The following is a 25,262-nucleotide window of genomic DNA, read 5'->3' as shown; positions in this document are numbered from 1 at the left end:
CCATGCCTCTAGTCCCAGCTACTCAGGAGGCTGAGGCAGGAGGATTGCTTGAGCCTGCGAGGTCGAGACTGCTGTTGCAGTGAGCCCTGATCACACCACTGGACTCCAGCCTGGATGACAGAGCAAGACCCTGTCTAAAAAAAAAAAAAAAAAAGAGTCCTTCAACAAATATTCCTTCTTTCCCCAACACAGGCTAGGGAAAAAAAATTCCCCAATAGTTAACCAAGCAATGAATGTCTTTCCTCCTGACCCAGGTTGAGTCCTGATCCAGGATGATTAATTCAAATTACTGCAGAGCCCAGGAATATCTGAAATACAGTATATATTTCACAGCGTTTGGACTGAGTCATTGCTGGGGGCTTCCTTGGGCTAGAATATTTTAAATTTTTTTCCCCCTGGAGTATCTCCATCAAGGCTAAAATTCTTAAGTGCCTAGATTTATTAATAGCCTGCCAGTTGTGCCCATTTTGACATAGTTTCTCAGCCTAATGGTTTGTTTATTTAACTGAAGGCCTAGTGGGCCTGTTTAAGGCATCTAAGGACATAAAATGTGGGTAAGTTAAAAAGATGAAAAGATGATCTCTAGAATAGATAATAAAATATAACAAGCATATTTATTAGAGTATTTGTTTTGATGCAGAGCTTCTAATGAAGACAACAGGCACCAGTGAAGTCAGCGTTTGCTTGGCAATGAGTAGAGGCACAGTTTGTTTTCAGATTAATACCAGGCACTCTGCGGGGCAGCCTGGAGCCACCTCCTTTGTCTTCCCATGTTATGCACAGGTACTTTGGACACTATACAATCTATCCAGTTAACATAACGTATGGATCCTGACCTCCTCAAGCTTAAAAACACTGACAACTTCTTAAATACTTACATTGGCTACAGAAAAATATATTGAAGAAGAATAAATACCAGTTTTAACTTGCCTTTTTTATATATATTAAGAAGCTTAGTTTATTCAAAACATCTGTCCACAGGCCTTTAAACTCTAAGAAGGCAAGCAATTAATTACATGTTAAAATTTATAGCCAGTATTTTCATTTTATGTAGGTTCAGTACAGAATTGGGTTTGTGTACCACATGGGTTCTTTGTGTTACAGAAAGACTTCTGAGCATATACGTGTACGTTTGTGCCCATACCATCGAATTTGAGCCTCATTTTACTAATAGGGCCATTATAGAGCTTTATAACTCTCCACCTCTACAGCCCATAGTCAGTCGTAATTACATGGAGACCCAGATCAAGAATGCTATCCAGAATCGCAGCATTGAGCTCCTAGTGGCAAAATGTGACCCATATGATGACAGTGTAACTGAGAGTGTGGCTTCCAGGCCCTCACTGGGAGGGAACAGTGGGTGGTTTGGATGCCATACCTTTATGTTTAGAGTGTGATTATAGCTTCTAAGACAGTGAAAAGGCTGTGGTTTCAGTGATCCTTGCTTCCCAGCTAGCAACCCTATCATTACTGGTCAGAGATCTTTTTTGGGATATTATACGTCATTGTTCCTTTCATTCTTTTCCTCGCACACTTCTCTTCCCATTTGCTTCTTAAGTTCTGGGAGGAAGGGAGGCCAAAAGAAAACAAGGCTATAGGAGGAAAAATCCTTTTAATGCCACAAAGTAGCCATTTTGCTGACTTCAAGAAGGTTCTGTTTGGTTCAAGAAGATTCTGTTTGGTTAGGAGACAGACTTTTGTTTAAGGGGAATTCAGATGCCCCAGGGATTTACAGCTTGCACAAACCCCCTGGAAATGGGAAGGGGCTGTGTGGCGTGTCAGCAGGGAGAATGTAACTCTCCTTTGATGAATCCTCCAGAGTTAACAATCCTGGAATTTAGGGAAAGGAGGAGGCTGGTGGTGATCCCTGGACCATGCTGGATTTTGAACTCCAAATAAAGAAAGATGGGGGCACTGTGCTTCCATGGTGCCCCCTCAATTGGTGATCTGTTGAATTTCCGTAGTATAACGGGGTTTGGAGTGAATCAGAATTGCTGTTGGAATGGCATTTTGCATTGTAATAACTAAGGAATACAGCTCATGTTCAAAGCCTAAGGAAAATATTTGGTAGATCCAAGATTAAGGCAAACATGCGTTGAATGCAAATTTGGATCCAGGACCTTGGGGCTTCAGAAAGTAGCAAGTTGACCAGCAAATGTTGGCAGGTAGAAAAACACACTTATAAGGAGAAATTCAGAATTTAGTTGTTTTTCCTACTAAAACCACGGAAAGAAAAGGAAGGGCTGTGAAGGGAAGACAGGAGAATTATTGTAGTGCAGAAGGAAATGGCAGATCCTGGCCAGCCACCAGGACAAAGGCAACAGTGGGTTCCCAGTGTCAGGTCCTAGAGGAGGTAAAGGCCTCGCTCCTGGTGCTGGGTTTGAAGAAGAGGCTTTACTGGTTATTTTATAAGAAGAATTAGTGCAAGAGGTAGCAAACTGCTCCTAACTCTTCCTCTAAATAAAAGCTTTCCAAAACGCCATGTTGGGTATCAATTTATATTAGGTTTTTAAAGTAAAACCACTATCAATTTGTTTTTAAGAAGGAATTGTTTGATAGGAAAGTCTAATTGGCTAAAAAAGCTGGCTTGTTTTATTTAATTCTCACAACAACTCCACTTGACACTTCCGAATTCACTTTACAGATGAAGAAAGTGATGCTCAGGAGGTGATGTCAGCTGCCCACAGTAGTCCAGTTGATCAGCAGCAGCACCAGGCCACCACCTGCTTCAGCCCATGGGCTTTCTGCGTGGCTGCTCTTGGATCCTGATAGGTCATTTGTTTGATGCTTTTGCTTCACCAGAGCGATCATTTCATGTTTAGTTTCATGACTAGGAACTGGCTTCAAAAACAACTTCTAATGAGTCAAAAACAGCCAAAATGGCAAGGACGGAAAAACTCCGTGGGTCAGTAGAATCATAAAGGGGAGAGTGCGTATATCTGTCTGTCTCTCATTCTCTCCCCCTTCCTTTGCTTCCCTTTTCCCCCCTCTCTTCCTCACATTGCCTCTTTTTCTTTCTCTTCTCTCTGTTCTTCCCTTTCTCCATTCTTGTTCTTTCTTAAGTCCTATTAACAGCTTCGTCTACATGGCATCGTTTTTACTTGTCAGCAATCTGCTTGGGCTTATTCTTAGTCATTGTGCTTGTCTTTCCCATTGGACGATGGCCCGATCAATCCTTTTCCATTCTGTCAAAATGGGACAGTGGCAGTTTAATGACTGAGTCCAGGAGTGAATTGGCTAATACCAAGTAACAGAGCAACAGATAAATGCACTTTAGATCCTTAATCCTAGGCAAGGAAAGCAAGGAGACTCAGCCCTTTCTGCACTCCAGAAAGAAGGCCCTCTCTGGGCTCAGTCTCAGCAGAGCAGCAGGAAGCACAGCTGTGGGGAAACACGGGGTATATTTAGTTTGGCCCCATTTGAGCTGGGCAAGTCTGTCACTGGGTCCCAGCAAAGCATCCCTTGCTATTTGTGTGCCATGGCCAGTGGGTGTCCTCCCAAGACGAAGAAGTCTTGGGCTCTCTGAGACAACCTTGTCACTGGGGGCCTCTTGCCTCAGACCCTGGTCCTTAAGCCAGGATGATGCTAGAAGGAGGCCAAGGACAAGCAGAGAGGAGTGACTCCCAGGGTAATGGGTAGCTCTGGACATGAATATGAATGATGACAGAAAGCTCCTCACAGAATTGAGACCTACCTCTGCTCCCAGGACAGTCAAGGGAAAGCACCCAGACCAGGACCCCACCAGCAGCATCTCCCTCCTCATGGGGCATCGCAGCCCCAGGACCTTAGGACAGGCGAGCTTCTTTCTCTGAGTCTCAGCTCCCTCCACTGTAAAACAGACACAATCTTCCCAATACTTCCGAGATGTTGAGGGTAACACTGAATGAGCTATGAACATCTTTTGGAATCCTGGAGCGCTGGGCTTTATAAGGAATCATCGTTACATGAAAGTTCTGGTTTGGGGGGTTTTTCTCATTGGAGTTATTATCAGGTTGAATTTCCACAACCAAAGGAGTTAGTTGGGTTGGGAAAGTCAGAAAACATTGATTTTTATACTTCTTGTGTGCCATGTATTGTTCTAGCTGTTTTATATGTTATTTTCTAATCATCTAAAACCCTGCAATATTACCATGCATTAGACTGATGATGCAGACATCATACTTCTCAGTATTATGTTGCCATAAGTTTGGAGGAGAGAACACCGAGGCTTGCTTTGGGAAGGTTGCTTCAGATCACACAGCCAGGGCCACGAGTTAAGAATGCCAGTTTCCATCTGTCCTTTCGTATTTTACTTAAGTCCACAGAAGAGTGAGCAGAAACTGATAGAGGCTAGAGGCCAGAGATGAGCCAGAATAATTTGTTTGGCTTTGGAATGAATTGCAATACACACACACACACACACACACACACACACATTGTGTTGCTCTTTTCACCTGGCTTGTCTCTGTTCTGCTTTAGTTTTTCTCAGTTGTCAAGGATCTAGGATGTGGGTCAGCTGACAGTGTGTTTGTCCTGGAGCGGTCACCATGGGCACCGTTGGAGGATACTGGTTCCCTTTGAAGGGACGCCTACGTAACATCCCGGCCTTGTCATCAGAAGGCCTGGGCATGAGCTCTGAGTCTGCCCACACTGGCCCCATGATGTTAGCCAAGTCACTTCCCGTTAGTTAAGTCTCTCCTGGTCTCTACACCAGTACAGTGGAATGGTGAGTTGGGACTGGGTCCCACCTTGCCGGTCTGAGAACAGGCTCGTTCTGAACATTCACTCCCAATCATTTCCATCTTCCCTTCTTTCTTGCTGTAGGGCTTTGGGGAACAAAACACAGGACCGGGGGCAATGAGTGACACCGAACTAAATGTCTGCCGATCGGCCGGTTTCCCCCAAGTTCACTCACTCATCTCCTGGAGGGGGTGCAATGAAAGCTTGTCCTCAATTTACTTTGAGATATATCCCATGATATTTTTAAGCAACGCATTTGTATTCCTAATAGTATTTGCCTCAGGTCCTATAAAAATGAGTCCATAATCCTTGGGTGAAGCCCAGACTCCATTGGTTCTTTGACTGCTGATAAACCCATTGAGTAATTGAGCCCAAGTGGATAGATGTGAGTCAGTTCTCATGCTAGGCTCATACAAATGTTCTCATTGATAATGAACGGTTGTACAAAGTATTTTTACCTATTATCTCTTTAAAACTACCCAAAGTCCTGTGATGATACCACGACTCCCCCTAGAGACCGATGAGGAAGTGGGGCTTCAGACGGAGGCAGACTTGCCTGAGGCCAGGATCCCCTCCACAGCTGCAGGTGGAACCAGTGAGCTGCCAGGTGGGAGGCAGCTCCCAGGCCACCCTTTCATGCATACTTCTGAGCTCCCAGGGGAGGGAGAGGCAGATAGGCTTTTAGTCCCCAATGGCTGAGACCCACAGGGTGACTTGGCTTTGCCAAACCCCCAGGAAACAGGGGCTGGGGGAAGAACCCAGAGAAGGTGGGGTTGAAGAGGAGACTGCCACAGGCTTAAAGGGGAGTGCGCTGGAGTTGGTGACGTTCCCGTAGCATCTAGGAATTTGAGCCCATCTGCATGAAGCTCTGTAAGGCTGGGGACTCGCTGAGATTGCAGAGAGGCAGGAACAGGGAGTGCTATGGAAAGACAAAAACATTTTGTCCTTGAGCCTTCTCAGTCTGTGCAAGACAGGAAATTCCTCAACTCTCCCGAGGCAGCCAGCTCTCCTGACTGCTGCAGCCTAGTGAGAGAAACGAGATAGATCAATGCATTTCCAATCCTGTGCCCCCAAGCCCACTCCCAGAGCTTCTGCCAAGGCCCCTGGCGGCCCTCCATCAAAGGCTGCGGTGCTGAGTCAGCAGCACCAGAGAGCAGCAGGGGCCTGAGAGCCCCATCTTCCAAGGGGACCGTAGGGGGTTACCTGCTCTCACACTCAGGCTCCATGCCCTTCAACTGCACCTGCTTTGGGGGAAGTTTTCCTCCAGCCTCCTGGACCTTCCCAGCCTCTCCCCATCCAGGTTCCCAGAGGCTGGGCTAGGAGAGTTCTACAGTAGGCCTGCTTTCATTTTCAGTGGCAGTGGATAAAAATTCGGTGGCAACTTTGGAGGTGACACCTGCCCAGATACATTACATACCCTGGAAACCTCCCCATGGCTCCACTTCCTGAAGAAGGTCTAGTATTTGTGGTCCTGTGTTGATAAGAACCCAAAATGCCTGCGGCCCTTTCCCCAGAAACTTAGGGTTTAAGTTAGAGATATCCTAACCCTCCCTTTCTCAACAGTTGCACCTGCCAAAAACAAAAACAAAAATTGCTAAAATGGCATTACTGAAAGTCAAGCTGCCTGGCTCACAGAACCAAGGGAGAGACCAGAGGCTGGGCAGCCATGGCTTGTCCTGCACCAGGATTGTTCCCTGTGAGACGTGGATGGCAGGGCCAGCCACTCTGCAGTCCCCTCCCCTTCAGCTCCTGTGAGGCAGGGATTCCAAGCATGAGGAAAGGCTGTTCACCCACCTCCACAAGAAACTGAATGTGAGTGAGGCGCCAGGCCTCTCACCCTCCTCCTTGACTTGCCGACACACTCCCTGTCTCAGAGAAATTGATTTTTTCTCCCAGTTTTTATTGAGGTATTATTGATGTACAATAAACTATGGAGACTTAAGGTGTTCAGTTTGATAAGTTTTGACATATGCACACACATGAAACCTTTGCCATGATTTTTAAAAGTGAAATTCTCATTGTCCCCAAATGTTTCCTCATGCCCCTTTATAATCCAACCCCCCGTCCCCTGCCCCACACCACTACTGACCTGCTTTCTGTCACTGGACTTTGCATTTTCTAGAATTTTATATAAATGGAGTCATCCAACATGCACTCTCTCTTTGGCATCTTCCTTTTTTTTTTTTTTTTTTTTTTTTTTTTGAGACAGAATCTTGCTCTGTCTCCCAGGCTGGAGTGCAGTGGTGTGATCATGGCTTACTGCAGCCTCAACCTCCCAGGCTCAAGTGATCCTCCCACCTCAGCCTCCCAAGTAGCTGGGACTACAGCTTGGTGTCTTTCATTCAACATAATTATTGTGAGATTCATCCCTGTTGCGGTACCCTCAGTAGTTCATTCTTTTGTGTTGCTGAGTAATATTCCATTGTGTGGATATATCACAATTTGTTTTACTCACCTGTTAATGGACATTTGGGTCATTTCTAGTTTGCAGCTATTGTGAATGAAGCTGCTCTGAATGTTTGTGTACAAGACTTTGTATGGATATGTGCTTGCGTTTCTCTCAGGGACATACCCAGGAGTAGCATGACTAGATCCTAAGGGAAGTATATGTTTAACTTTTTAAGAAACTGCCAAAATGTTTTCAGAAGGTTCTGTACCACCTGCCATGTATGAGAGTTGCAAGTTTTTCCACATCCTTGTCAAGACCAATTCCTGGGATGTGATGTCTTTTTATTTTTAGCCATTCTAATGAGTGTAGTGTCTTTGGCTTTTGTGAGGTGCTTAAAACCTCCTAGGATGGGAATGGAGCACCATATAATTATCGAAAATGACAAAGAAGCTCTTCAGTTCTGTCTTATGAGAGACACCAAGATGTATTGTTAAAGAGATGCCAAGCATTTTGTGTAACGTGCTTTCATTTACTTTTTTAAGAAGAAAATAAATGCCTGTTTGCTTTTATATGTTACACACGTAGATCATTTCTGGCAAGATGAACAAGAAACTGAAAACTCGTTGCCTCTGAGGAGAGATCACTGGTGGCTGGGGGATGGGGTGGGAGGGAGACTTGCCATACTGTTTGGTACCTTTTGAATTTTGTGCCATGTGAGTGTATCATTTATCTGAAAAATAAATAAAATATTTTTTAAAACTCACAAACTTATAAGAACTCATTGTTCATTCCTGGCTATCAGGCAAGAACATCGTCATTGCCAAGCAGAGAAATGGGAGGCATCTTGTTCCTAATGATCTCTAGAAACTCCAAACACTCTTTATCTGTTAGCTGCCAGTTTCTGGTGGGAACTGAGCATCAACACAGTCATGTACCAAGTGGTCATTTAGTCTGTGTTTGTTGAATGAATGCATGAATGTTCACCCCACATTCTGTTTTCTACCACACAGAAAAGAAGAGTAGCAGGAAGAGCGAGTACCTTCTGCCTGTGGCTCCCAGCAAGCCCACTGCACCCATCTTCCTGCAGGGCCTCTCTGATCTCAAAGTCATGGATGGAAGCCAGGTCACTATGACTGTCCAAGTGTCAGGTCTGTCTCTGAAGCTCTCTCTTGGGGATTAACATGAAAATGGTCTTGGTTGCAATGGGTATTGCTCTCCGAGGACCCGCTCAGATCCTTGATCCACCAGAAAATCAGATGGGACCATCAGGTGATGGACCCAAAGAAATGGAGACTCTTGTCCTCTCTTTTCTGCCTTCTCTGGGTAGGATTTTCTGGATTCATGATTAAATGGTCCAGAGGAAGAAGACGGCCATAGAGCTAGAGCAGTGAAAGATTAATTTGAAAATATAGTGTGGCCAGTGTAGCTGGAAGGTTTTGAAGACTGGTACAAAACCAGATTATGGGCCGGGCACGGTGGCTCACGCCTGTAATCCCAGCACTTTGTGAGGCCGAGGCAGCAGATCACAAGGTCAGGAGATCGAGACCATCTTGGCTAACACGGTGAAACCCCGTCTCTACTAAAAAATACAAAAAATTAGCTGGGTGTGGTGGCCGGCGCCTGTAGTCCCAGCTACTCGGGAGGCTGAGGCAGGAGAATGGCGTGAACCTGGGAGGTGGAGCTTGCAGTGAGCCGAGATCGCACCACTGCACTCCAGCCTGGGCGACAGAGCAAAGACTCTGTCTCAAAAAAAAAAAAAAAAAAAATTATGTGAGAACTTCCCAAATCTCAGAAGATGTTCTCAGTTGCACTATTCAAATTTTAAGGTCCTCCCAACAAACCCATGAGGTAGATCCTATTTGAATTCCTATTTTACTGATGGGGAAGTGAAAGCATAGAGAGTTGTTGGAGTGTTTCATCCAATATCACTGCATTCAGTGCAGAGTTGCCGCATGGCCGGGGAGGACCTCCCTAACCAATCCCCCTTCCCCTCCTCCTGGTTCAGGGAATCCACCCCCTGAAGTCATCTGGCTGCACAATGGGAATGAGATCCAAGAGTCAGAGGACTTCCACTTTGAACAGAGAGGAACTCAGCACAGCCTTTGTATCCAGGAAGTGTTCCCGGAGGACACGGGCACGTACACCTGCGAGGCCTGGAACAGCGCTGGAGAGGTCCGCACCCAGGCCGTGCTCACGGTACAAGGTGAGGCTGACCCACTCAGAGCGAGTGGGAAGGAGATGCTGCTGCAGCCTCTCCAAAAGTGATTTGGAGGCAAGGAAACCACATGAGGCTACTTTGTTCCCACTGAGGGCCCTCTCGTCCCTCAGTCCCACCCCAGCCCCAGAGGCCAGCTCCCTGTCCAACATCACAAGCTCTGACTGAGTGGGGCTGCCTTTCCCAGCTTTCTGAAGTCCCTGCCCTCTCTGGGTTACTGGTGCCAAGGTGCATAGAGTACTAAGAGGGAAATCTGTAATACACTTAACAATTTGGCAGCAATAGATTTTGAGGTGAGTTATGGGCTTAACAGGGTCCTTGCCATTAGATAACATATTTAAGAGGAGAGGCAAGTTAAGCACACATAAAGTGAGTGACAACTCTTAATCACACGCATTGGATACAGATCATTAGCACCTGGCTCGGTGCCCCGTGCCTTCTGGGCTACCTCCCCTTACATTGGATATACAGTCATGTTAATATTATCCTCTGAGAATGTATCCGAGATGGATGTGCAATGAGAAGGGTGTGCTGCATTTGTGTATCCAATCACAGTGATTTCTGGACAATCTGTTACTTGGGTGACATGCTATCTTCCCATCCTTCACCTCCATGGAGAATTGAGTGGACACTGCCTGCTGAGGGACATCCCTGTTTAGCTCTGCCCTTTGCCAATTTCCAGAGCCTCACGATGGCACCCAGCCATGGTTCATCAGTAAGCCTCGCTCAGTGACAGCCTCCCTGGGCCAGAGTGTCCTCATCTCCTGCGCCATAGCTGGTGACCCCTTTCCTACCGTGCACTGGCTCAGAGATGGCAAAGCCCTCTGCAAAGACACTGGCCACTTCGAGGTGCTTCAGAATGAGGACGTGTTCACCCTGGTTCTAAAGAAGGTGCAGCCCTGGCATGCCGGCCAGTATGAGATCCTGCTCAAGTGAGTCTGCATGTCCAGCCAGCCTCCCTTAACCCTTCCCTCCAAATTCCTAGCTCCCCTAACCTGGGTCTGGGCAGCCAGAAGAAGCACAAACTGATGTGGGGCTTGGACTTCCAGGTAAAGCAAGTGCGGGCTCAGTGCTGCTCACAAGCTTTTGCTTCTTCCACTTCAGTATAGCAAATGTTCATTAGAACTTTCCCTTTTGAGCTCAGTTCCCCAGAATCCTGTCTTGTTACATCCTTGTTCCCCCATTATGTGGTGTATGGTGAGTATGAAGGAAGGAGGAATGGATCAAAGTTGGAAAAGCAGGGGGATAGGGGGAATGCATTTGTTATCTGTTGCTGTGTAACAAATTACCCTGAAACTTAGCAGCTTGAAACATTTATCATCTCCCAGCTGGGAATTTGGAAGCAGCTTAGCTGGATGATTTTGAAGTTTCAGTCAAGATGTCAGCAGGGGCTGCAGTTTCTGAAGGCCTGACTGACACTGGAGGATCTGCTTCCAAGGCTCACTCCCGTGACTGTGGCAGGAGGCCTCAGCTCCTCACTGGTTGTAGGTGGGAGGCCTCGGCTCCTCACTGGCTGTTGGTGGGAGGACTCAGCTCCTTGCCTTGTGGACCTCTCCGTGGGGCTGCTTGAGTGTCTTTTTTAGCATGGCAGCTGGCTTCCCCAGAGCTAGTGATCGAAGAGGGAGCCCAGGTCAGAGCTTGTCTTTTAAGACCTACCCTTGGAAGCCACACGCCATCACTTCCGACTTTGTTAGAAGTGAGTCACTAAGTACAGCCCATACTCAAGGGGAGGTAAATTCAGTTCCACCTCTTGGAGAGAAGAATTTGCAGACATTTTAAAACTACCACAGGGAGGTTACATTTCCCCATTACTTTTTTCTCTCCTTTTCAAGGGCTTGCTAGGTTACATGGGAAGGTCAGCTCCATGAGGCACACTGCTACATTTCCATGAGGCACACTGCTACATTTCCAGGCCCGAAACAGTGGAGAGCCCATAGTCGACATTGGGTAGCTATTTATTAGATGAATGTGATTCAGAAATGCTCTTTTACCTTGAAAATGCCCTGTCTCTTAAAATCCTATGCCAGCCCTGGATTGATGGAGACAGAATGCCTTCTGGGGGTCCTGGGGTTGGCGTAAGCATCGAAGAAGAGCATTTGTTTGCACCTAACCTGCAAATAGGAGGTCGTGCCACATCCTGAGGATGGTTAGACCTGTCCTGGCCCGGGTGCCTGACCACTTTGCAAGGGGCTTTCTCGCCTGTACTTTATCATCTCCCCATGCTGAGCCCATCATGTTCACAGCTCTGAGCTACAAATAAGCTCTAGAGCTAAATGCCAAGGCTACTGCAAAACCCAATATATACCCCATCCCCTTAGGTCCTTTGTGACCATGTGCTTTATACCTGAATCAGTTATCTTTTGCTGCATAACGAACCACCCCAATACTTAATAACTATTAAAATAGCTCGTTTATTTTTAAAGCAGTTTCATTATTTCTTAGGAGTCTTTGGGTCTCCTATAAAGTTCTGCTGATTTAGGCAAGGCTAATCTCAGCTGAGCTCAATGACATGTCTGTTGCGGTCAAGTGATGGGATGCTTGTGAGCTGCTGGTCACCCTACTATTATTAGCGGTACACTCAGAATGCATCAACTGCCTTTGCATTATGCTTGAACTAGTTATTACCAGGAAGGCCACTCTGCCTCCAAAATGGGGAGAAGGTACACTCTTACCCCCTAGGTCAGTACAAAGAATGGAAACTGATGATGTGTAAAAATACCTGCTGATGATCTCGTCAGTATAGAAGGAGTAGCACTTTGAGATAATACTTACATTACTCAAGCCAGACATCCTAGAGGAGATGAGCTTGTTTGGGGATTTTGATGGAAAAGGAAGGCTGAGTCTTGGCAAATGTGATAAGGCTTAGCTGTTGAGTAGGCCGAGCAAGAAAGGGTGGGGTGGGGGCAGAGCCAAGCAAAGGGCTGTGGGAAGTTTGCCAGGCCAGAGAGGAGGCGTGCACCAGGAGGTCGGCAGGCAGACTGTCTGGGGCCAGCTGGGGACAGTCATAAAATTTAGACTGTCCCAGCAGGAAGGGGCTTCAGAAGTTATCCAGCCTCATCGTCATTTAATAACGGGGGACACTGAGGTCTCAGGGTCGTGGACTTGCTTGTGGCCATCCAAAGGCAAGTAACAGAGCCCAAGTTCAAGCCCTCATCTTTTGACTTAAATCAGATGCTCTTCCATTCCTTATGGCTCTGCTTGGGGAGTTTCTCCCAAGTGCACAGGGAACTGGAAGGACCTGGGAAACCACACTGGAGCCTCCAGCCTGCAGCCTTTGCCTCTTTTTCTTCCCCAAAGTCCAGCCTCTTCATTCCTTTCGGAGGCCACTGCCCTGGCCTTGGCTTTTTCCCCACCTGAGAAGAAGCAAGTCAGTGGAGAGTTTCCTGAGGGTACGTGGCAGGCCTGCCAGAGACCTCACTCCTCCAGCAACCTAGACGTAGAGCAGGGTGCCTTTCGAGGGGAATGACTGGATGGCTGAGAGGAAGCCGGGGGTCTGGTGTGCAGGGGGTAGAGGGGTGGGCAGATCCTGCCTGTCCGTGCTAGGATTGTGAGGCAGGTATGGGTGGGTAGTTTCTGCCTCTCTTCCCTTCCTAGCTCTTGTCTACTGTACCAAAAGGGGAAATGACAAAAAGTCAGCTCAAAATTCCAGCTGGAATACTTGAAACACTTGACACTTGCCAAGAAATTAGTTCTTTCTTATTTATTTTTTATTTTTTGACAGAATCTCACTCTGTCGCCCAGGCTGGAGTGCAGTGGCACGATCTTGGCTCACTGCAAGCTCCACCTCCCGGGTTTGCGCCATTCTCCTGCCTCAGCTTCCTGAGTAGCTGGGACTACAGGTGCCTACCACCACGTCCGGCTAATTTTTTTTTTTTTTTTTTGTATTTTTAGTAGAGACGGGGTTTCACTGTGTTAGCCAGGATGGTCTCAATCTCCTGACCTCATGATCCGCCCACCTCAGCCTCCCAAAGTGCTGGGATTACAGGTGTGAGCCACCGCGCCCGGCCTTGTGGACATATTTTCAAATGTCCGAAATTAGTTCTTTAAAGTAATTTTTCCGTATAGAACCCATCCAAGAGGTAGATGATTCAGGGTGGGACAGGATCCAAGGCTTTGTAACCAGAGTGGAACTCTTATTCAGAGCTTAGTAAGCCAAGGCAAAAGGACTCTTTGTGAAAGGTTCAGTTGATAGGATGATAGCCCCATATGCTCTGTGGCAGCTCCTGGGATGGGGCCTCATCTTCAGCCCCAGCCCTGATTTTGTAACTGGTTATGTGCAGATGTCAAAGATGGCCCCAAGACCCTGTTCCAGCAGCTTAGGTGATCTGACATGTGGGTCCCAGGCAGGAGGCCACTATGAACTTTATAGGCTGCAAATGAACCCATGGTTTGCTTTAAAGGCCCAGCAGAGATTTAAGGGTATGGCTGTAGGAATAGTTACTGCTATTGCCCTGCCACCAGGTGATCCACTTAATGCGTCAGCCTTCGTATCCCAAGTCCTCCACCTTCCTCTGACCCCTTAGGCTGCTGGGTGCCACAGGGTAAGGCCTAGGGCTGGATTGGACAGGAGCCCTTGAGAGGCTTGTCTGAGTCTGTGCTCCCCACCTTGAGCACAGGTCATGGAAAGTGACAGAAGCCCTTACCTGCTTCCCCCATGGGGAGAATCGGCTTACTCCAGCTTGGGGCACAGGGCTGTCCACCACCAAAGCCTCAGAGGAGTCCAGCTGGGGTAAAGCCGCCATCTGGGCAGTGTCTGCTCCTGATGTTTGCATCTGGGCTGTGTTCTACTGGTGACAGGAGGAAACTCTGCTGAGGAGATGCTGAAAGGGCTGCCAGGCAAACACAGCCCTTGGGCATCTCATCTTCCTGCTCCACGTCAACCCAGGCACCACAAGGCTGTGCTTAAAGGTAGGAAAAGAGTGGCCTGACACTGGCCAGCCGCCTGGCAGAAGCAGGGTGACCTCACACAGTTATTCTACAAGCTCACCCAAAGTCCATAAGCCTTTTTAAGTGTTGAGAACTCGGGGCATGCTGAGGACCTCTTCGTTCTCCCAGGGCCTGGCACCCATGAGGTTTCTAATTGCTGTTTGTTGAGCAAAGGAACAACCTGAACTCAAAATTCTCCAGACTTGAGACTCCCTGCACCTTGAATCTGTGCCCTCTGACAGTCTGAGCATTGAGGAGGGTGGCTGGGAGGGGACAGGCTATGGGATACATGGCCAGGGAGGAGAGAGGAGTGAAAGAGCTAAGGCAGTCAGGAAGGCACCTGCACCAGCACAGCCTGGGACAGCACGAGGGCACTGGAGAGAAGGACAAAGGAGAGGAGCCCAGCAGGCGGGAGGAGGGCTGGAGGATAGCAACGATTGGCTTCTCCTTGCTTCAAATGGGTGCCAGCACCCAAGGGTGAGCAGCGCCCCAGAGCCCCTGAGAATCCTGGGCCAGGCCGTGGGCTACCAGTGTCTGTCCACTGGGAGGGAGGCCAGGCAGAGTGAGGTGGAGACCCACACACGCCAGCAGAATACACAAGAACGCATGCTCAGATGCCTGTCCAGGTGGATGTAACTCATATGTGCACATATTCCCAAACACAGACCTCCAGGTGCAGGTGCCTGCCAGCTAGACCAGTATATGTGTGCATCATGTGTATGGTTGATATCTACATATGTGCATGAACACACACATGTCCCAGACCAGATTTGTACTGATAAGCACAGTAGGGTAGAGTGCAAAGGTCATAGGGTCACAGGTCCCAACCCCTCCCTCCACTAGCAAGCTCTGTGTGTTTAGGCAAATTACTTAACCTTGACCTTTAGTATTATTATTTTTTAATAGAGGTAAGGTCTTGCTATGTTGCCCAAGCTGGTGTCAAACTTGCGAGCTCAAGCAATCCTCCCACTTCAGCCTCCCAAAGTGCTGGGATTACAGGCATGAACCACTGCGCCTGGACTACTTTACCTTTATAAGCCTCATATTTCTTACCTTATAAAAACAGTGGTGACTCTAATCTCACAGAGCTGTTCTAAGATTAAATGAGATGGCTCATGTAAAGAATCTGTCACAGAGCTTGGCACATCTGCTATTGGGTCTGAGTGCTAGTGAGATGGCCACATCCAGGGGTATGAGTGGGACCACTGTTGTCAGAGACCCTGAGGGTCCCACCCCAGAGCCCCCTTTCCTTATCTTTAAATTGGGCATGGCAGTACCCTATACCTCTCTGGCATGCTGTGGATATCAAGAAAGAACTGCGTGTGGGTGTCATGAAAGCTGGAGGGTGCTGTATGAAATGCAGTTGTTATAACCATCACTAGTCACCTCTGGCTCGCAGACCTGCCCCCACCCCTTCCCCTAGCCTGAGCAGAACCTTCTTGTCTGGTCAGAGCTCAGAAATGCCAGCAGGTGGCAGCCTTATGGGGTTGGAGGGACAATCTGCTGCAAATCCACTGCACTGTAGCCAGACAGGGTACAGCCCCTCCCCTGAGCAGAGGGCCTGAGCCTCTGTGCACCAGCAGGAGACTGACCAGGTTTATGGACACGAAGAATCCAGAGCCCTCCCCACCTGAAGGAAGAAGAGAAAGGGCCACTCATGTAGGAAAACACTTGTTGGGTTTTTAACACAAAAAGTTCTGATCTGAGAGCATTATCAATGAGTGGGGGTTAAGGGTGCTTCCGTTCCCGAGCAAGAGAGGGAAAGGAACTACTTCTGTGTTAAGGGATCATGGAGTCAGAGTCAAGGTCACTGGGCAGGCCCACCACCAGGGCCTATCTGTCTAGACCAAGCTGCTACATCACAGTTCCCGGCAGGGTTAGCCTTTCTCCTTCCCCTTTTATTGGTTGAGTGAGTGAGTGATTGATTGAATGATTATATTATATACTTACAGAAAAGTGTTCCTACTTCTGGATGCCTGCCTTAGCTGTTGTCCAGACATTCTTTTTTTCTTCTTCTTTTTAAATAAGAGCTGAGAAAATAAAGGGTGACCACAGAGTGAGAGGGTCCTGCCCTAAATCTAAGGCTGGGGTGAATGTCACAGTCAAGCCGGCGACTTCCATCTTCCCCGCTGGCCAGCAGCCTGTGATCAAGTCCACACTGAACAGGCCCTTTGCCCAGAGGGCCTCTTGATCTTTATTGATCTTTGGAATTCTTCAGGAACCGGGTTGGCGAATGCAGTTGCCAGGTGTCACTGATGCTACAGAACAGCTCTGCCAGAGCCCTTCCACGGTGAGTGCCCCCAGGAGCTGCCCCTCCAGGCCATGCCCCCATCCCCACCTTCCTCCTGGCCCCGGCAGCTCCAGCCCAGCAGCCCTAGATTGTTTGTGTCCTGCAGCTGAGGCTGCCAAAGCCAGAAGGGAGAGCCTGGAAGGGGAATGAGGGAGGGAGAGCAGGGGAAGGAGGGGGTGATTTTTTTTTTTTTTTTTTTGCACACACCCTTATAAGGCTACTGAAGTCATTACCGATGTAATAAACCAACTAAGCAAGCGAGCGCCTCTCACCAATGTTCCCATCTATAAACACAGCCTGGCCGGCCTCCCCCATCCCCTCCCGCTCCCCTCTACCCTCCCACCCTCAGGGATTTGCTCTCCCCTGACGTTTCTTTCTTACCCAGCCCCTTTTCCTCCTGCTACTTTCCTTTTTCCCTTCACTGGTTGCAGGGGGAGGGAGCCTGCCAGCTGCGAGGACCTCTGTGGTGGAGGAGTTGGTGCTGATGGTGGTGGTAGTGACCACTATGGGTCCCTGAGGCCTGGCTGGCCAGCAAGAGGGCAGGGTTGGCCACAGGAGGAAGACGGCGAGGACGTGCGAGGGGTGCTGAAGAGGCGCGTGGAGACGAGGCAGCACACTGAGGAGGCGATCCGCCAGCAGGAGGTGGAGCAGCTGGACTTCCGAGACCTCCTGGGGAAGAAGGTGAGTACAAAGACCCTGTCGGAAGACGACCTGAAGGAGATCCCAGCCGAGCAGATGGATTTCCGTGCCAACCTGCAGCGGCAAGTGAAGCCAAAGACTGTGTCCGAGGAAGAGAGGAAGGTGCACAGCCCCCAGCAGGTCGATTTTCGCTCTGTCCTGGCCAAGAAGGGGACTTCCAAGACCCCCGTGCCTGAGAAGGTGCCACCGCCAAAACCTGCCACCCCGGATTTTCGCTCAGTGCTGGGTGGCAAGAAGAAATTACCAGCAGAGAATGGCAGCAGCAGTGCCGAGACCCTGAATGCCAAGGCAGTGGAAAGTTCCAAGCCCCTGAGCAATGCACAGCCTTCAGGGCCCTTGAAACCCGTGGGCAACGCCAAGCCTGCTGAGACCCTGAAGCCAATGGGCAACGCCAAGCCTGCCGAGACCCTGAAGCCCATGGGCAATGCCAAGCCTGATGAGAACCTGAAATCCGCTAGCAAAGAAGAACTCAAGAAAGACGTTAAGAATGATGTGAACTGCAAGAGAGGCCATGCAGGGACCACAGATAATGAAAAGAGATCAGAGAGCCAGGGGACAGCCCCAGCCTTCAAGCAGAAGCTGCAAGATGTTCATGTGGCAGAGGGCAAGAAGCTGCTGCTCCAGTGCCAGGTGTCTTCTGACCCCCCAGCCACCATCACCTGGACGCTGAATGGAAAGACCCTCAAGACCACCAAGTTCATCATCCTCTCCCAGGAAGGTAAATGAGCATGGGGGTTGGGGAAGAAGGGGCCTCTGTACCAGGGCCACTCCTAGCTCATGGAGCGTTGGTCTCGCTGACCCCTGTTAGCAGCCCATAAGTAGGCTGCTAACCTGGTTTAGCAGGTAGAAGGGCCTGCTGGGTAGGAGGGCCACGTCCCTGTTTCCTGCTAACTCAAGGATAGGTCCCGGCTCAGGGGCCTTGGGTACATGCACCAAGGCTGGGGCTAAGGGCTGGGATCCTGGTCCTTGTGGCACATGCCCACATCTCGGCACCCATCTGGCAGAGCCCTCTCATGGCACCGCCACCTGTGGCTCCCCAGAGGAGACCTGAGCCTGAGTTAATTCCAAGCTCCGGCATGGAGAGGGCTCTGTCTACAGGCTTGGAGGTGGGGGACACAGAGGCTGGAGCCAGGGAGAAGCTCTGAGTAAAGAGCTGTTTAGAGAAGCATCTTAGGTTTGGGGAACGGTGTGCAGTGACCAGATGGCACGGAGCTCTGAGTTGGGGTCAACAATAACTTCAGTCTTGATAGCACTGTGGGTTTGAAGGGATCTGTCGGGAAACCCAAAATCCCAAAACAGCCCCTACAGCACACACTCACGGGCAGACAGAGCTACTCGCTTCCTAATTTGGATGAGACTTTTGTTTGCTGGTATTTCACATTCTTGGATGGTGGGGAGAGGAGGGGGGCCCCAAATCCTTCCATCTGTGTGGACTTTTGGGGTCTGGAGTTTTCAGAGGAGCCAATTTATACTTGGAGAAGAGATGGGGGTGACACAGGAGTATTTTCTCTGGACCCTCAATTTGGTTTGAAGTGCTTTTGTAAATCCCAAGTCTGGGTGGGAGCTCCGAGGCAGGCCGACCTCCACACCCCATTCTGGCAGCCAGCGGAGGGATAGGTTGCCAGCACAGAACAGAGTCCTGCCTGAGCTGATGCTGGTGGCTCCAGACAGGGCAGGGTACAAAGAAGCTCCCAGGAAGTGACATTTCACCCTTGAGGGGCAGAGGGCAGCCACAGAAGAAGCCGGAGTGGACAGGTCCTGTCAAATCTGAGTCAGCTGAGGTGTCAGAGTGCTCTTCCTGTGGGCTGCTCCCCTCCCTGGCCCCTGGCAGCACCCTCCCCACTCCCTCCCTCACCTTCTATCGTGCCTGCCTTCCCCTCACAAGCAGAATGGAGCATTTGAAGATCACAGAATCCCTCTCAGCCCCCAGTAAGGGTCTGTCTTCCCTCTACATCTGGGACAGCACACCTGGAGCAGCTAAGTATATTGAATCTCAGCGCTGAAAGAGTAAAGGGGACACTGGCTGGCAGAGAGAAACGTGTTATTTTCTGCTAATGTGTTGACGCAGTAACTTTTCCATGTGGATGTCCTCAGATTGGCAGGGTCCTCCAGAAGTCGTCTCCTCCATCCCCCACCTCTGCTGGCTCAGCCCCCCTCCCCTGAGGCATGGGGGATTATTGGGCTGGGGTGACTTCAGAGGAGCAGACGCCACAACCTGTCCTGCCGCCCCTGTGGGGCTCTCCCACTTGGAAAGTCCTTGGTAAAACTGATTGGAAACCCTGACTGGGAACATTTCCCAGGTCACCCTACGGTGATCTCTCCAGGCAGGATGCAGGGTGGCATCCACCATCCTCAGGACAAGGTTGGGGCTGTCCCCTGGCTCTCTGATCTCTTTTCATTATCTGTGGTCCCTGCATGGCCTCTCTTGCAGTTTGCATCATTCTTAATATCTTTCTTGAGTTCTTCTTTGCTAGTGGATTTCAGGTTCTCATCAGGCTTGGCGCTGCCCATGGGCTTCAGGGTCTCAGCAGGTTTGGCGTTGGGAGGTCTGTGGCTGCTCCAGCCTCAGGGAAACTGAGGTTAAGTCAGTTGGGGGCAGCTATTCTCGGGCTTGCATGGGGTTTAAACCCACAGCCATCAACAGCCACTTACAAACAATTCACTCAACTAAGCGATGTAAGGCAGACCCCAGGCCTGGTCTCAGAAACTCTTCTGAGCCATTAGCCACTGTCTTCTCGTGCCCTGAGTGCCTGCAGTATGTTTTCCCTGCTGGTCCCTTAGTGGTAAAGAGCCTAGAGATCCTAGCCACTCCAGCCTCCCTTCCCATGGAAACCGTTCCAGAGGGAACAGTTCAGATCCAGAGCAGCAGCAGAAGAAATGATCCAAGGAAGGCTGCACACGGAGGGGAGAGAGAGACCAGGAGAGGTGGAAAGGGATTCCAGAGAGAGCCCCAAATCAAACTGTAAGACATCTTCTAAATATTTTTAAATTGTGTTTAAAGAATAGCTGACATATGTTGAACACTATGTGTTAGACACTATCTTAGGCCTCTTACACTTTTCACCCATTTAATCCTCCCGACAATGACTGTACTGTCCACCTAACAGAGAAGTTAAGTACCTTGCCAAATGCAAGGTGCTGGGGGTAACAGAGCTGGGATTTGAACTCAGGTGGCTGAGTTCCCGTGCCTAGACCACCGTGCTATATGACCTCTTAGTTAATTCCTATTATTTTATCAGGGTACTGGTGGCAGCTGAGAATTTGTCTATCAGCAGAAAACACTAATGACTATTTACTCCTCGATTTTGTTAAGAGTTGTCCAAAGGTTGAAACACTGATGGTGCCCCCAGCCTTGCCACGTTTCTGGTATTTTCCCTGCAGTGGTGGAAGCAGACCTTGCAATGGGCCTGTCTTGCTTCAATACAGGAGAGTGCATTGTCTCAAAAAATCGGCCCCACCTTCTGTCCCTTCACTCGCCAAGACTTCAAGAGCCCAGTGTTTTGTTAAGGAAAAAACTTATCTTAAGGCTTCATCTATCAGTCACCATTTAAGCAGGTCCCTCCTCAGGCAGTAGGGCATTCTGAGAGGTGGAGGGAGTCTTTTCTCAATAGATGTGGAAAGAGAAGACACACTCACAGTGATAAAATTGTTACAGCCAAGTGCTGACAAGTGCTATGAGTGTGTCGGGAGGAGCTGCTGGAAGTGGGAAGAGAGGGAGCTGAGTGCTGGACTTTGATCTAAGCCCCAAAGACAGGCCAGAGGGGACGGGCTTCCAGGCGGGGGCCCCGCAGCAGCAGAGGCATCCTGCTAACAGCTTGTTCTGGGCTGGAGAGGATGACATGGCCCCAGTTTCATCCTATATTCTGCCAAGGAATTCCAGTCTAAAGGCAGTAGGGAATCATGCAAGATTTTGGGATGAGGAGCACTGTACATGAAGCTCAGTTTAGGGGTTTTGGTGGACTCTGTGCCCAAAAGACAAATAACAGAGCCTACTGAAGAGGTCGGGAGGAAGATGGTGAGGCCTAGACTAGCGTAGTAGCCACAACCACAGTCAGGGAATGACCAGTTCGAGAAGCAAGGATAGAAGTAATGGCACCTGTTGCCTGGCTTGGAAGGGCAGGATGGGGATGGGGGTAGGTAAAGAAGATGAAGGAATGGAAGACCACTAAGTGTGGGTGCCTGAGTGGCTGGGGTCTCAGTGGTCGTGTCAGTGGGAATAAGGAAGCCCGTGGTTGGAGGAGGCTTCTAGGGGAAGGTGAGGGAATGGCTCTGCTGGCCTCCAGTCCTACATCCTTCACACTCAGCTCAGCACTGGCCCTGCCCCCGGCTTCCTGACTTGGAGCCCTTTTTGCTCCACTGCACTGATCCCCACCCTGTCAGCTCTGCTACAAACAAGATTCACTTCCTCCAGGATGCCTTCCTGTTGTCACCCACCTTTGGCCACGAGAGACTCTTGCACTGTCCCCTCCCCATCAACCTGTGTATCTGCGTGCACCAACTGCTAGTGGACGTGCTGTTTATAGGTTTCAGGGGACTTCTCTGATGTCTGTAGCTTAGATAGGGCTCATAGCCCACAGACCCCCCCCCAAACAGGATTACATCACCCCATTTAGTTCACCCCCTTTCGTGCTGAGGAAAGCAGAAGAGGTTTGACAGCCATGGGCTGGAGTTCACCACTAGTTGATTTGTGGCAGGACACAGACACGTGGAGGTGTCCTTCCTCTTCCTGTACCCCTAGAGCTGCAGGGCTGATGGGATTCAGAGTTACCACCAACTGGGCCTGCCCTCTGCCCCCAAGTCTTTTCCTAGCCCTTCCGGGACCTGCCTCTGCTGAGGGGTGGGAGGCCAATGGTCCCGTGAGCTGAGGGGAGCTCTGTGGTGGCCTGAGAAGAGCTTTATCTTTATGCTTTGCTTCCTGTCTCCAGGCCAGGCTCCTCCTCCTGGCAAGACACTTTTCCGATTCTAACAATGAGGATTCATTTTTGTTGCTGTTGTGAATAGGTAATTCATTTTTAATTGCCTTCAGGGTAGAATTTTGCAAAGGCTTTTTAAAAACCCATGTAAGTTCATCCTACGAAAAATGGATTTATGTAGCATCTACTATGAGCAAGGCATTATTCTAACGCCCTTTGTTGTGTGCATAATCCACTCGAAGAACTCTGAATTTTCTTTTTTCAGAAACTATATATTATCTTTTTCAATAGTAAGTTATATTTAACTGTTTGTGACCTTTTCTTACATAGATCCTACCAGATCACCTGCTACAGAAATATGCCTTCATCCTTCTCAGAATGACAAATATGTTTTACCGTGACTGCATTCCAGGCTTAGGAAAAACAGTGGTGTTAGACAGGGTCACTGCCCTCTGAGAGCTGGTGTGGGAGACAGGCATGCAGGTCAGCAATGGCCTTGTGAGCTGTGCTTTGACATGGGTGAGCTCAGAGTTGGGAGCACAGAAGAGGTCCGCCTAGGCCTGGGGGATTAGGGGGAACAAGGAGGACACCATGCCTGCAGGGGTGACCTGGAGATGAGTCTTACTGTCTGGGCTTGCCAGGTGGGCTGGGTAGGCTGACTGAGGCAGCCCTATAGCAGAGCCTCCAGGAAGCTCCCTCCCTCCATCCACATCCCCTTCCTCCCCTCTGCCCCCAACTCAGAAAAGGAGAGAGCTGGGGGAGCTTCAGACCCAGGAGCGCTTACTCCACCACAGCCCTGAGGGGCTCTCCCAGGCGGAGCTCTGCAGTGATGCTGACCTCTCCCATCCCCCTCATCTCCCTCTCAGAATTCCCCACCAGGCTGAGGCTTCTCAAAAAAAAACCTCTGGGAAACAGCTTTTCTTCTGGAGGTCAAGAATGAACTGTCCCACAGGAAATACCAGATTCTTCATCTGGGGTAGCCAAGCCTGCAAGCCTGCTAGGGGGGCCTCCCCAAGCCCATGCACATGGCCAGGGGTCCAGGCTCTGGGCAGGTTGGAAAAGCTGCCTGCCCCATGCCTTGCCCTGGGAGAGGAGGCAGGGGCTGGGTCCACATGCCCCTCTACTCTCTGTGTACTGTCTTTGCAGCTTGTATCATTTTGACTTAAGACTCAAGGCAGCTGAGGGACTGAAACTGAAAGAAAATCAAGGATTTGAACAGGATGTGCGTTGGGGGTGGGGTATCTGTTCCCAAAGCCTTAGCCCCACCCTGACTTGAGGGAAAATTTCCAGATGGGATTGGTCTCTGCTAAGCCTCTGAGCCCCTCTAGTTGGGGCTAGAGGTCATCTTGGCATCCTCCCGCCCACCCAGATGAATGGAAAGTTCTCTCTCCAGGACATGGTTATCCTCATTCCCCACTCCTGTGCCTCACAATTCTTACTCTTATGACAGACTTCCTAAAACTCCAGCCTAAATCCTCTCCGTTACAGTTTCTACAAATTCTGACTCCTAACTACAAAGGGAAGAGAACAGAGTGAAGCCTTCCCGAGGTTTGGGGTCTGTATAAGGGTATAGGAAGTGGGGAGCGGGGTGCAGATCAGCCCTCTTGCCCCAGGTGGTTTATAGGATGAAGGTTTCTCTGTTTAAAACAGTACCCTGGTGGCAAGGAGTAAAGGGGAATATTACACCCTTCCTTCCTCTTCCAGCCTTAGTGAGGTTTTCTGGGCAGAACTGATATCATCCTTACTCTTTCTAATCTCCTTGTATTTGCTGGTCAAGGCTGTGCATTTGTGTAATGGGGGGCAGGGACAGTAGTTGGTGTCCACTCAGAATGCACCCAGCTCTTCCCTCCCAATGCCAGTGGCTTGTGGGACATGAGATGGGAGCTCCAGGCAGCAAAGTGCATGTGGCCCTGGCTCTGTCCTCCTGTGTGACGGTTGCTGCCCTGACAACAGGGGCAGCTTTGAGCAGGATGCCCTGCTATTTACTTGTTTGTGCATCTGAAAGCAAGAATAAGGAACTGCTGCCCTTCTGCCTGGCCCAGCAGGCCTCTTTCCACACCCTGAGGGAACCTCCCCAAGGGGTGGCCCAGAGGAGAAGTAACCAGTTCTGGGATGAGAGAGCTGGCAGGGGCCAGGACGAGACCCTAGATTCCTGTGTGTGCCTAGCTGACACCTCCTTCCCCAAACCAGGCCAGAAGATGGTGCTGGGAGTGAAGGCAGGCCCAGGGGAGAGTCCATGGAGAAGGAAGGCCATCCCCACTTCTCTCTGGGGCAACCAGAAGACCCAACTCTGAAGGGAGGCAGCCCCAGAGGGCCCCTCTGCAGGCCCAGTCCCCCTCATTGGCCATGGTTCTCCAGCTCAGACATCTTTCCTAAAAAGTCAGCTCCTGGGGCCCTGGCTGTAGCCACCACCTCCCAACAGATCTTCCCACAGGCCGGTGCCCCTCCTGGACAAGGGCTCCTAGCCTCCTCCACCCACTTCTTTGCTCAAAGCTTCAAAGCTCCTTTTTCCAGAATGCAGTCACAGCATCACTGCTGTAAACAAAGTGGGACCTCAGACCTGTCACTGTTCCTAACACAGGTCTGTAACCCTGTGTCGGACTCCTTTTCTCTCTTGGTGACGTCCAGGGAGCTGGGCCTGTGTGCATCTCCTTCTGTTGTATTGGATGGTCTCCAAAGGCAGAGGCTATTTCTCTCCCTTCTTTTGCAGCTTTCTATTATGTCCCCACAAGAGGACTCTTTGGAGTGGGGGAGGAGGTATCAGGAAGGAACGTATTTAGGGATCAGTTATTTTGGACATGGGTTATAAGCAGAAAGTTCCCTGGCTTTGGTGAGGAGTGGGGGATTGGTTCCCACAAGGCCTCTGGCTTCTGGGCTCCCAGAGGCTGCCCGTGTGAGTAACACTCACCTGCTGTGCTCCAGATGCCAGGGCAGGTACTACGACCACACCTGGTTCACTCAACAATTCTTCCTCCCCAGGCTCACTCTGCTCCGTCTCCATCGAGAAGGCACTGCCTGAGGACAGAGGCTTATACAAGTGTGTAGCCAAGAATGACGCTGGCCAGGCGGAGTGCTCCTGCCAAGTCACCGTGGATGGTAGGTCGTGCCCAC

General features: G+C 49.8%; 1 protein-coding gene and 1 long non-coding RNA gene across 9 annotated transcripts in view; one reads left to right on the top strand and one right to left on the bottom strand.

Moving 5' to 3' along the window:
• Positions 1-25,262, top strand: part of MYLK (myosin light chain kinase) — a 272,113-nt gene that overhangs the window by 166,501 nt on the left and 80,350 nt on the right. For all 7 annotated transcript variants that reach the window (XM_063806189.1, XM_016941768.4, XM_016941763.4 and 4 more), the window contains 6 exons: positions 8,119-8,256; positions 9,114-9,311; positions 10,006-10,255; positions 16,468-16,539; positions 16,971-17,956; positions 25,131-25,247. In XM_063806189.1, the coding sequence (XP_063662259.1) occupies positions 8,119-8,256; positions 9,114-9,311; positions 10,006-10,255; positions 16,468-16,539; positions 16,971-17,956; positions 25,131-25,247 (1,761 nt within the window). The remainder of the gene's footprint in view (positions 1-8,118; positions 8,257-9,113; positions 9,312-10,005; positions 10,256-16,467; positions 16,540-16,970; positions 17,957-25,130; positions 25,248-25,262) is intronic.
• Positions 601-16,470, bottom strand: LOC104005708 (uncharacterized). 2 transcript variants are annotated; one of them, XR_679142.5, is made up of 3 exons: positions 16,200-16,470; positions 13,967-14,110; positions 601-5,638 (listed from the first exon to the last, which is right to left on the bottom strand). It is a non-coding gene; the product is annotated as an uncharacterized LOC104005708 (long non-coding RNA). The 2 variants fall into 2 exon arrangements; XR_001713583.4 differs by having other exon boundaries at positions 13,967-14,107.

The sequence above is a fragment of the Pan troglodytes genome, chromosome 2 (assembly GCF_028858775.2).
Source record: "Pan troglodytes isolate AG18354 chromosome 2, NHGRI_mPanTro3-v2.0_pri, whole genome shotgun sequence".
NCBI classification, from domain to species: domain Eukaryota; kingdom Metazoa; phylum Chordata; class Mammalia; order Primates; family Hominidae; genus Pan; species Pan troglodytes.
Note: the sequence above shows the minus strand (reverse complement) of the source record. Positions and strands in the feature narration are given on the sequence as shown.